Source organism: Gavialis gangeticus, unplaced genomic scaffold (genome assembly GCF_001723915.1).
Source record: "Gavialis gangeticus isolate Ggan-Ray unplaced genomic scaffold, GavGan_comp1, whole genome shotgun sequence".
NCBI lineage: Eukaryota > Metazoa > Chordata > Crocodylia > Gavialidae > Gavialis > Gavialis gangeticus.
The window spans coordinates 129946666-129960003 of record NW_017729032.1 but is presented as its reverse complement, the minus strand read 5'-3'; the positions used below and the strand labels follow the sequence as shown (position 1 = coordinate 129960003).

Genomic DNA, 13338 nt, shown 5'->3' with positions numbered 1-13338 from the left:
TTTTTTTTTTTTTTTTTTTTTTTTTTTAAACACAAAAAGCAATAAAAAAGGAGCTTTCCATTTTCGTCTTGCACAAAACCTTTTCTTCTCCAAAGAACTTTCCACCGAGTAGGCTTCAGTTTGGACATAACTTGATCATTTCTTTCCTAGTAAACACCAATACTGTCCATTTATTTGACCATGAAATGTTTCCAAGCACAGCTGAGCTGTGAAATGCCAGGACTGCAGCCACATACCCACAGGAGTTAAAAGAATTCTAGAAATGACAGAGAGTCTCCCATATTTCATTTGTTTTTCTATTAAGAAAATTTGAGCTCTTTTCCTAGTGCAGAGCACCTTAGAAACATAAATAGATTTGCTAGGATGGAAAGATTTCCATTATTTCCTAGAAATTCTGAGTCATTAATTTTCTCCCCAGCCAAGTCAACCAGCCCTAGACTTTTACTATGGTCTGCCACTAGAAAGAGAAAATCAGATTATGGTCCTTGCTCTCAATATCCCTTGCTCACAACCCACCTGAACTGTGCTTACAGATACTAATTGCTTTAGGATTAATCACAAATCTCCCTTCTTTGCTGGCTGTTTGCAGCTGAGTTGTCTCCTTTGTTGACATCCAACATGTCCCTGGATCACAAAGAAAACCTCAGGAACATGAAAGGCAGTATGTTCTAGGGGAACATAAGGGCAGAATTAAGAACAAACTCATGATCCCTATATGACAATACTGGCTTGTCATTCACAGGTCTTAGTCAAGCCACTTAATTTTTCTCCCTTCATTTTCCTAGCCGTAAAAATAAATATAATAAAGATTTACAAGATAATATAATAAATATTTGTCACAAAAGCAGTAATTGTGATTAAATTCTGTTTAATTCAGCCACTTGTTTAGGATGCTTTACAAAATATATTAAACTACTCCTGGTCACAGCAAAAGTTGTCACGAATATTACAGCTGTTGAGGAAAGCTATAGTCTCTGATAAGGAGACATCTCCAGTCTCTGGGGAAGGTTGGAGTCTGTAGGGATAGAAGTGGTAGGCTAGAAGCACCTCAGTTGCATCAAAAATCAAAGATCTGCCCAAATTTAACAACCCATGGAGCTAGGACAGTAAAGGTATGCCAGTTTCTATAGCCTATGGCATAAAAGGAGGGATATGTTCACCAACAGTTCCAGCTACCCTTAACTCCCCAGCTTGAATGACCAGGTGCTTGTTCACGGCCAAATCAACTAGGGTCAGTCTTTTGCATGAGACCAAAGAAGGGCTCAAACTCATACCGCAAGAGCCACAACAAGGTGCCTGAACTGCTCTGCCACCAAAAACTTTGTCCTTGTCAGAACAAAGGCCTTCTGTGGTCTTTCTGAGTTCTTTACAACAGAAGTGCCCTAGTATTTTTCTGTAGTTGTAACCCCCCTTGTACTATACAAGGGAACTTTTCAAAAAGCGTCCATCTTGGGAAGGTCAGTGAGACCCCCCGCCTTAAGCTTGGTGGCGTAATGGTGGTGATTGCTGGCCCTGGGGGGCGTACCACTGAAGGACAGGAGGTTTAACCAGGTTTAAGGGTGCATGTGGCAGGTGGGATCCATGTTCAGAGAGAACTCTCTGTGAACAGGGCAGGGTCATTTCTAACTGCAACAGACTGTCCTGTTGAAAACATCGACTGATCAGGATTGGCTCCTGCTGGCAGAGGGCAAATCTGTTCGCTGTCCTGAAAACTGAAAAGCGTTGAAGGGAATGTTAATAACTTTTTTCTCAGCCGGACAAATATGCATCCTGCTCTGGGCGCCTTCTGGAAAGAAGAAACAAACAGCACAAATATACTGGATCTATCCAGAGGCTTCAGAGAAGATGGATTCAATCTGCAGTGAAAGCAGTTCTCAGAAGTTTGAATAGCCCTTGTAAGAGTGTGGTAGATCCTGCATAAGCTGGAGTTTCAGATGCAAAATGTCAAGAATTGAGCATCAAAACCTGAAACAAAGTGAAGAAATTCTTAGGGATGGCAAAACTGCAGCCATCCCTAAGATGGTCTGCAGCTAATTCATCACTGAGGAACAGTAAGATGTTCATATATTGTGATTTTTAATATTTTCTTTGTAAGATTTTCATTTATTGTTTGCTGTCCACTTGTTGATGTAGTATTAAGATCATTCTGGACTTTTTTTTTCTATTATTCATTATTAGTCAGAGACTAATTCAACCACACTGGGGGGTGTATGTATGTGTGCATGTACACCTCTGGGTTAAACACACACACACACACCCCTCTGGGTTCAATTTTACACACACACACACACCTATTTGTATATATAGAGAACCCAGAGGGTTGTGTACTTAATATTGCATTTAATCTGGCATTTTCCACGGGGGTGCCTTCAGTCTAAGAAGATTGAGAAACAGTGCTCTATAAGCTATCCAGATCCAGTGGTGGCAAACTCAACTGGTCCTATGGACCAGAAGCGTGGTGCAGGGCTGGTCCATGGACTGGATGAATGGTGCATGGCCAGCCCTGAGGCCAGATCAGGCCCATAAACCATTTCATCCCTTCTCCCCAACCATGCTGGATCCAACACACATGGCACTTGCTCAAGCCAGCTCAGGACTGTGTTGCACATGTCATATGTGCTGGGCGAGCCCAGGACAAGCACCATACACAGCACCCATTGTGGCTAGTCAAAGACCTGTGCTGCATACAGCACCCTTCCCAGAGCAGCCAAACAGGGTGCAGGGGGATGTGTCACATGCAGTGTGCATCCCATACCAGCTGGTGTGGGCACCACAGATCCTGTATGAAGCACAGATCCCAGACCACCCAGGGCAGAGCCAATCTGGCATGCCATATGCATTGTGTGGGTCAACTCCAGAACCAGGGGCAGTACCAAGATCCAGAGGATGGGGCTTCCCAGGCTGCATCCAGCCCACAAGCTCTATCTTTGACACCCCTACTTTATGGCATTTTGGCAGAAGGCATGGAAATGTGGCACCTCACAGACCAACTCATACAAAGAAGTATAAGCTTAGGCTTCATTGTCAAAGTAGTCTAAAGCCTATGAAAGCTCATACCTCTCTGAATGAGTTAATCCATAAGATAACACACTGCCCTGCCTTCTGCCTAATTTCAGACCAACATCGCTAACTACCTCTCTCTATTTATGGCATTGAGCAGTATCACATTGTTGTGCTTTCAGAGACAGATCCACAGTGGTAGATTTTGAGAGGAGCAAAGCTCCAAGGATTGGATATTTTTAGAACCAGAGCTTGGTTATATGTTGTAATATCCTTATGCAATATTTTTTCCCCAAGTAGTAAGTTGCTAAACTCCCTGCTTATCTTACAGTCCATTCCTGATATTACTCTTCTGTAACATCCTTGACATTTGGAAAGTACAAGGAAGGATGATCAACCAATGAATCATAGAAATTATACAGAAAGTATTTAGTGGATCACATTCTCCGCTATTATCAGTAGGTACTTGTTCACTATTGTACTTTTTCCAGTCAACCTTATTGGCCTTTGTGAGCTATTAAAAGAGAGACTCTTAACAGTGTGGATCACAGTGAGGTGAGCAGAGTGCAATTTGATGCGATAACTTTTAAAAAGAAAGATTTTACTATAGCATTATGCTTCCTATGGTCTCCAATCTCGTCGGGTGCTGTTGTAAACAGTAACTAAGGCCTGTTGGCAACAGTACTACTGCTATGTGGATCATTCATTCCATAATATGAATAAATTGCTAAATAGAAATTTGTCTATAAGTTCCACTAGTTGGAAATTCAATTTAGCATTTCTTTCCAGGTATATAAAGGAATTGATATTTTGCTTATGTCATAGCATCAGTTTCTCTCTAAAATACTATCCACTAAGGCTTCTGCAATTGTTAAAATAGAACCTATTTAAATAACTAGCTGTGAAATATTCTAGTCCCACCAACACACACACATAATTCAAGTTGAATTATCATGCTTCCTTTTTGCTTTTTCTCATTGCCTTATACAATGTTATGTTTAAACTTGGGAAATCAGACAGTACCTCCAGGTCAAACAGTTCCTGAAATCTGCCTACAAACTGATTCTCTCTGTCCAGCCTAAATCTCATAGCCCATAGAATAACAGTGTTATCCTTGCACAAGTGATCAAAGGTGAGGAGGAGTTCATCAAGGAAGGGATGATAGTACACTACATCAGCAGCCATGATGTAGTCAAACTGACATGAAGACCAGGGAAAGTTCTTTTCTAAATCAACACCCCATGACAGCTCTTTAACTTGTGGTTGATGCTTGCATTTCGTTTTTGTGTTTTGAAGAATGTTGTACTGAAGGTTTCCAACCACTTCAGGCAGATCAGTGGCAGTCACATATGCACCTACAACAAAGGTAAAGTTATATTAACTGCTGAATATATTTTAAGACTTGAGCAATATCTGTACAGAAATCATTTTGCACAACTCATTTTTTTTCCAGATCTCTTCAAATATAGAGATATAATATACCTATAAAAGTTCACAGTATTTTTTAATCAAAATATCTCTTAGGTTTCTCATGCAACATACATACACACACATACATACTTCATTAAAGTATGCTTCTGCTCAGCAAGGTGACTCATATAGCATGGGGGAGGTGCAGAAGAGAGGGTTCTACATTTGTTGCATCTTAATATCATCGTTTGTATGAAATATTTTCTTTATGTAAATGGGGGTAGAGCAATGGATGTAATGCACTTTGACCTAGTAAGGCTCTTGACACTATATGTGGACAGACTGGAAAGAGTCCAGTGGAAAACAAAAACAAATTAATAGTGGTATGGAAAGCATGGTTTATGCAGATAGACTGAAAGTGCTATGGTTATTTAGTCTCTAGAAAAGAAGACTGAGGAGGGATTAGATAACAGTCTTCAAATACCGAAGGACAGCTTTAGATAGTATGGAAACAGGCTTTTTTCTGTGGCTGTACAGGACAGGACTAGGAGCAATGGACTTAAGTTGCAGCAGAGGAAATTTAGATGGAGGATTAGATGAAACTTTTGGACTATGAGGATGGTCAAGCATTGGCTATCTAGAGAAGTTGTGGAATCTCCATCCTTGGAAATTTTCAAGATCAGGTTGGACAAACATTCGACTGGTATGGTTTAGTCAGAGACAATACTGCCTTGAGCAGGGGAGACCTTATGAGGTCCCTTTCAATCCTACTTCCCTATGATCCTACATACATGTGAAGAGATCGAATTTTCCATCAATTTTCCAGACACCTGGGGATTTGGCAGTCATTCTAGTCTATTTTCTTCTCATATAATTTCAAAACAAAAGGCTCTTCAATTAGATTGGAATGGCTAGTGATTCATTTTGCTCTTATTAAAGAACAAGCAATCAGGAGAGAAATTATAATGGGCATTACTTGAGTCAACATGGAAGACACAAAAAACAGAAATGGCTTTAGCTACCAAAGGGTTGCATAATTTACTCCTGAAAGAGACCACACCTGAATTTAACTTCTAATGCCTCAAACTTCCTGCCCTGAAATAAAGTTTTATACCAAAAACATCTTATTTCCATCTTCTGTTTAACACTGGACAGGACATCAGCCTCCTCTACTGAACCATGAGACTGGAAGAGGTTTCTTTAGCTATCAAGTCCAGTCTTCTGTTTTCACAGGTCACCATTTATGCAAGAATTCTCTAAAAAAAACACCTTTGAACAGTCCCTAATCTCCCATATAAATCTATTTGAAAGTGAAGGCCAATGACACTATACAAATCACAGCAGAACAGATTTACAAAGTTATTGAAAGTCTTTCTGAATTCCCCCTCCTCTTTGTTGCTTTCAAATATATTAGAGGAACTAAATAGTTTGCTGTACCCACCAGTTGCAATAGCTACCAATATTCATCTTAGTTAAGTTCCAACATTAGCAAAGCAATAGCATGTACTTACCAAGTAAACTGGCCACTATAGAGACAAGCCCTGTTCCAGCTCCAATCTCAATTATATTTTTATCAACCAGACTGTACTGTTTAGAATTTGTTTCCAAAAAGTAACACAGAACAAGAGCCTATAAGGGTAAAAGAACAGGAAACATATTAAACAAAAACTGCGCACACACACAAAAATCCATTGGCCCGCAATCACTGTCCTTTGTGAAACATGCATATAGATTTTTTTAAAACAAAATGAAACGTTAATGCAATTGAATTCATGTCTAAGCACAATCATTTTCAACTCCAGCTTTTTCAAGAAGCTACCACCCAGTCATTGGAGACTCTTCCTCCCATTAATTCCCACCAGTGGATGACCTCAGCTGGTTCTACTTCCCAGTTTATGGAATAGCATAATCAGTCACAGCCACTGAATAATACCACCTTATACTTCAGTAACATCCAAGATTCTCAAAGCATTTCACAAGTATCAGATATTGTCATGTGACCCCATTCCATCCTCCCCTGTCCTATAGGGAAGTATCACTATCCCCATTGTATGGAGGTAGAGCCTTTAGGCACAGACTGCTAGAAAAATTTGCCCAAACTCACCCAAAAAGCATGTGATGGAGATAGGAATAAAACCCATATTTCTTTATTTTCACTTTCATTGCTCTTAGTGTAAATTTCCAGACATTAGATTCTGCTACAGCTTTGTCTGCCAAGTTAAAGAGTCCTCTCTAGCTTCCTTCCCATCCATATACCTTACAGACTGTGATCAAAGTATCCTTTTAGATTTGCTTCTTTCCCTGCTTCCCACAACGTATCCTCAACATTTATTTAGCGTATGTGGTTTTGGCATATAGTTTCAGCCATCTTAAGGGGATGTCATCAGCAGTGTGAAGAGCTTGAAAGCCACCAGGTAGCATAGTAAATGGACATGAGTCAATAATGTGGGACATGGTTTGAGCTTGTCCACGAGGGCACTTGCTGTTATTGTGAAGGGCCCTTTGGTATAGGTTTGAGGCACAATGACCCTGTCCAGTTCAAAAATGGTTTAGAAGTGCCCAATAACAGCATAGCCAGTTGAATCTTGGTTGACTGACTGTATGGTCAGAGATGATGTGGTGATTGATTGGTGCTTGTGCTGACCATTCTTCGTGCCATCAAGTAACTAAGGTTTTGAAAATGTGGACCATGTTGGATGTCTTGAGGGGAGCTGAGCTATTGGTGGGTGGAATATGTCCCAACGCACTGGCAGAATAGGATCATCATGGAGTCTGGCTAGTAAATTTGCTCCATCATTTGTCTGGCAAAGATGAGGAGGAGCAATGTTACTGAGGACTGGTAACTATGTGAGTAGAGTGGGGTGTAATGTGGCCCAATCCCCCACAAAAAGGCAGCCGTTGTGTGGGGTGGTTTCTACGTAATAGTTTAGCTCACTGCTGAAGCAAAAATTACTACCTCTACTTCATATGCAAAAACAGATTGGGGCAAAAGTTGAGAACTATTTCCAAGTTCTGGTAAAAGGTAGATGCCACCTCGGGTACAAGATTCCCTTGTTCCCATGAAAAGGGACAACAAATGAGACTGTTGCCAATTCCTCTTATCGCCTTGAAATAGTGATGACTAGTTGGAAAGCATTTATAAGTGCTCCAAACTGTACAGAAAAGCTCTGTTCTTTGTTTCGTTTATCAAAGGTTAAGAAGGAAATGAGAGGCATTGACACAGACTAGACTTTAAGATCAAACAAACTGAATTTTCTTGTCTCTCAAGAAAGAGAGAGAAAACGCCTTTATCTAAGTCTTCAGCAAAGAAACCAGGAAGCCCTGTGGACTCAGCAAGTCAGTGATTAATTCTATGGATGCAAAGCCAGTTCCCACTGACAGAGCTAACATAAAAGGATTTCTGGGTTGCACAGCAGAAGCAAAGAAAATGCAGAAAAACATTCCCCTTGATTTTACAAGATTCAGCAAACAGCATTGTTATGCAAAGCAATTTAAAATGCTAGAGGCTTTTAGTGCACTAAACAACAATAATAGTGCATAATAATACTGTACCGATGGCCACACTACTGCCCCATAACAGTCAGTGGCTTCTGTAATTTTTATCTGGTGGCCAACAAAGTGAAACATTTCCCAGGACTTGTTAGTTATAAGAGCAGGAGAAAAACGTCTTCTCATGATTTCTACAACTAAATGTTCATCTTCATTTTTTCCTGAAAGTAAAATGATAAAGATCATATAAGTAATACAGATAAGTAACAGAAAGATGACATAAAAGCTATTGCTGTAATCTGACAGTTCACCTAATTAATTACAACCTTGACTTCAATTTTGATAGCTCATGTAAGACAATGCCTTTTTTCTCCTTTTGCTAATGAAGCTCTTTACAAAACATGTAAAGAAAACTATCAGAAGGGTGATAATTTCTAATTTGTTTAAGCAATGCAAAGGGATGTTTTAGGTACTTTGCTAAGAGTGGCTGCCTTGTTCTTGATTCTCGTTCTGTTTGTATGCTTCACTTTTCCTTCCTGTGCCCTTTAGTGTCTCAGCCTTCTAAAAGTACAAAAAGGATCACAATATCATCTATAATACTGTCACTGAACTTTTGAAACAGATGATATTATCAGCACAAATTATGACAGCCAGGAGAAGAAAGCACTGTTGTTGAAAGGCAAACCTATCCATCCAGCTCATCATACCCTTGTACATTGCATCTTTCCCCTTGGCTAGATAGCCCAAATATCTTCCTTGTTGCTACGTGAAAGATGTTTATGACAGATGACAATCCAGGGCAGCTTTCGTCTACCATAGACTGTTGTGTAGTTGAACACAGAATTAGCTTTGATTGTATTTTCATCACAATGACATGATGGAATATTGTGTTGCAATGGCCATGTACAGCCAAATAATGCTAACAGATCAACTTGCATTATAATCATATAATTATGCAATACTGGTGTAACTACCATAATCATAAAAGACACAGTAATTATCAACGTTATATACACTAAAATGTATTTTTATATTTTATAGGCTAAATCATGTGAAAGGTAGAAGTTCCTTAGTTAATTAGTGGGAGGTTAGTTAGGTAAGTGTGCCAGATTACAGCACCTTGCAGGGCTAGCCAGAATCACTTTGCTGACTCATTCCAGTGTCATGTCAAGCAAATTCTCATAGCTGAGGTAAGAGGGGTTTGATTCTCGTTCAAAAGCAGAAGGAACAGGAACAGATTTTGAGGATGTTGCAGTATGATCTTGTTAAAGGAAAAGCCTAGAAGACGATCACATTCAGAAAGAAACTTGGGTTGAAGATTTTTTCTTTTTTTCTTTTGATGTTTTTAAACAATAAAGGAAATCCTTGGAATGGGACAATATAGACCTTATACTGAGTCTGCATACTTGATTTGGAACTAGAAGGATGACTTCTCTTCTAAAGTAGGTCTACTCAGTCAGCTGTTCAGTTTGCACTGAATTCCACACATTTTAAATAATACTATTATAGTGCTTGGTCCAGAAGCAGTAGCTTTAACATTTTGTAGAATTCATTCCAGCAATTCCTAACACATGTTAAACATAAAGGAAGAGATAAATGCATGAAATTTCTTTCCTTAATAAGTTCTTAGCTGATTAGAAGGGAAGGAGCACAGGCAAATGTTAAACAGCACCTAAAGTTGAGGACCAAAAAAAATGAAGACCATATTAAACTGGAACTGCAAGAGGAATGCTGATAAGTTCAGTTTAAAAACCCAAACAAGAATTTAGCCAGAATGATAGTACAAATATTTCTTCTAAATGGAATACATAATGAACATAAAGCAATCAGGATTTAGTTTTAAGGCTCTTCCATGAACACCTACAGTTGCAAAACATTCTCTCAACACCTTTCTGGTGCAGTGGGATAGCACTGATTCAAAAGGAACATTGCCACCTACTGACTCATGAACATAGTTTCCTGAGGAAAATGCTTAATTCCTTTTAAGTATAACTTGACCAGACCTTATTGAAGGTTTCAAGATCTGACAGAAGTACAGCACAACACTACGTAGCATCAGAGTATGTAAGTGTGCTGTGTCCTATAACTCTCGGTTGGATCAGTACATTGCAACATAGCATTTGACTTACCAATATTCAGCTCTATAATAGCATGTTCTTCCCTCCTACAGAAGCTACACACTCTTTCACCTACAGAGTTTACCATCCACATTTACCATTCAAACCCATTCCTTGTAAATATTTGAACATCATGTATCAGCTAGAGAAGCTCTGGAGCTGTGGCTAGGTCCATGTGGCTCTATAATTAGCTGTCATCTTGGGATTAATGAGCATGACATCTGGACAGATAAACTGGCCTGACTATTGTATGGCACCCTAGTGATGTAGTGCTTGCCCAAGAGAAAATAGCAATTTAAAAATGACAACCCACACAAATATGCCACACTTTCCAATTACTCTGTTTAGAAATGAGCCTGACTTTGAGCTAGGCAAAAGCTCTAAATAATTCCACTAACACTCTTCAGTACCTGGGCTTAAATTTTACAAAGTGACAAGAGACTTCGGGGCCAAATTGGCACACTCCAAATACATCAGATTTTCAGAAACTGCTGAGAAAAAAAACTTGATATCAGAGCCCTTTCAAGCATGTGTCAGGGCACCCAAAATTACAATTCAGGCCATAAATTAAATCTTTATTTACCTATATTACATGTCAATAAAAGCATAGTCATTTAGCTCAAAACTGTGGTTCTTTGAAATGCATTGTCCACATGCATTCCCCCATTATACCTACAAGTCTGCCCATTTCTGAACAGCAGTACCCATTGAAGCAGCCCTTGAACTCCACATAACCTCACACCATCTTGTAACCAACACTACAAAAGGACAAGGCATCCTCAAGCAACACTGCTCCTTTGCAAATAAACAGTCCCATGGGGGCTCTATTTATCCAAATCAGAGAGGCAGAGGGGAGGCATGTGCAATCCACATGCACAGTGCATCTTGAGGAACCACAATTACAGATGCGTAAGCAACACTTTTTCTTTTTAGAGTAATGATTGTCCATAAGGATTTCACCCTCAGTGAGGAACAAGCTGTTGTTTAACTGGTGGAAAACTAGTAAGGAGGAGTCAGTCCTACTTGATCAGTAGTTGCAGTGAAGCCTTGCTGAACTGGAATCCAATATGGAGTCCTGCACTAAGAGTAAAATGTTACAGGCATGAAATGAGTTCTGTGTTACTGTTCTACATCACAGTTTGGTTTCACCAGGGTAAAGTATAGTTTAGGAAAGAGAAACAAATAATTCACTAGAGGAGATGACATGAGGAAATCTGGAACCACTTTAAGTGGAAATTTTGGATGAAGTCCTAGGGTAAAACTGTCTTCATGACATAGTGAGAGACCTATCAGGAGCGTCTCAGTAGCTTTTGCCATTTCACCTAACCTAATGATTCCCAGACATATGTTAATAGTTGAAGGAAACTAGTTATCATCCAACTAGTACTATATTAATAACCTAGTGCAAGGGGGTAGGGCGTGGGAAAGGGGAGGGGGGCACAATGCTCTGAACCTCAGCTGAGCGGTTTCTCCCTAAAAACATCATCCATCCAGCAACCAGTTTGTCAGGTGTAATATGCTGGGTCCTAAGTCAGGATCTAGCTATTTTCCTGAGAAACCCAGCTGGACAGAACCCAGACAAGAACGGGTAATTAAGCAAATTAGCCAGGACTGAAAGCCAAAGCTACTTACGCTGTGCTAATGCTACAATGGTGACAACGATGTGCTCATTGCCCCTGCTTTGTCAAAAACCTAGAGCGAGCTTGCTAAGGCACGGGATTTTGGCATTAGCACAATAGAGCGTGAGGAGCTGACGGTTAAAAGTGGCTCCCTCCAGCACTTTCACAGGGGTGACTGGGTTACCAGGAGGTTCATAGGATCACAGGAAAACAGGGCTAGAAGTGACCTCATAGGATCATCTAATCCAGCCCCCTGCTCAAGGCAGGATCGTCCCTAAGTAAATCATCCCAGCCAAATGTCTTTCTAAACTGCTTCTGAAAATGTTCAAGTATGGAGAGCCCCCAGCTTCTCTAAGGAGCCTGTTCCAATGCCTGACCATCCCATAGTCAAAAAGTTCCTCCTAACCTCCAGCCTAAATTTCCTATAATGCAGCTTGAAGCCCTTGTTCCTAGTACTGTCCCTTACAGACAAAGATACAAAGTCCATCTCCATCCTCTTTATAATCACCCTCCAGGTATTTGAAGAATGTTATCAAATCCTTGCTCAATCTTCTCTTCTCCCAGCTAAATAATCCTAGTTCTTTCAGCCTTTCCTCTTAAGTCTGGTCTTCCAAGCTTCCAACCATGTTTGTTGTCCTGCACTAGGCTCTTTCCAAACTGTCCACATTCTTCTTAAAGTGTGGGGCCCAAAACTTCAAAAAGGGACACAGACCTCCAGGTGAAACCTCACCAGTGCTAAATAGAGTGGAAGAATCACTTTCCTTGATTTACAAGCAACACTCCTGTTAATACAACACAGTATGCCATTGGGCTTTTTTTTTTTTTTTATTGTTTTGCCACAAGCGCACACTGTTGGCTCATATTCAGCCTATGGTCCACTGTAACCCCCAGACTACAGTACTGCAACCTAGCCAGTCTCTCTGTACTACTGCAGTCTAGCCAGTCATTCCCCAGACTGTATTTGTGCATGTAGTTTTTCTGCCTCAAGTCTAGGACTTTGCAGTTCTCCTTGTTGAATCTCATCTCATTGACTGGGGACCATTTCAACACATGACTGGGCGGTTAATGTCAAGGGCTATAGGCTGTACAGGAGGGACAGAACAGGGAGGAAAGGTGGGGATATGGCACTCTACATTAAGGAGGAATACACATCCTCATCAATTAATAAAGAATCAGAGGAAGGGCACTCTGAAGTGCTTTGGGTTAGATTACAAGGCAGTCGAGGGGAAAAAGACTTAACAGTGGGGATCTACTACAGACCTCCCAACCAAGGGCAGGAGCTCGACCAAGAATTCTTAGGTCAGCTCACAGAGGTAGTGAAGTCTAAGGATGTGGTAGTCATGGGGGACCTGAACTTCCCGGACATCTGCTGGGAAGAGCAGTCAGCCAGGTCTGACCGCTCACGTAGGTTCTTAGCCAGAATGCAGGACCTCCATGTAATCCAGGAGGTGCACGGCCCCACCAGGGGAGACGACTTGATGGACCTAGTGCTGTCCACAGAAGATGACCTGGTGAGGGGACTGCAGGTGCTCAACCACCTGGGCAACAGTGATCATTGCCTGCTGGAATTCACCATCCAGCGCAAGGTGGCAAAGGCCTGCAGCAAGGCAGCAACCATAGATTTCAGGAGGGCAAACTTCACCGAGCTAAGGAGAATAGCCAGGGAAGCACTGAGGTCCCAGAGGGGAGGGGAGCCAGGTGTC

General features: G+C 40.8%; 1 protein-coding gene across 1 annotated transcript in view; it reads right to left on the bottom strand.

Annotated features, from left to right (window-relative positions):
- Window positions 1-2214: 2214 nt before the first annotated feature.
- LOC109303425 (protein-lysine methyltransferase METTL21E-like) overlaps window positions 2215-13338 on the bottom strand; it is a 21702-nt gene continuing 10578 nt past the window's right edge. Inside the window, exons 3-5 of the mRNA XM_019525631.1 lie at window positions 7963-8120; window positions 5922-6039; window positions 2215-4355 (exon numbers count right to left, since the gene is read on the bottom strand). Of these exons, the coding sequence (XP_019381176.1) occupies window positions 3952-4355; window positions 5922-6039; window positions 7963-8120 (680 nt within the window). The 3' untranslated portion in view covers window positions 2215-3951. The remainder of the gene's footprint in view (window positions 4356-5921; window positions 6040-7962; window positions 8121-13338) is intronic.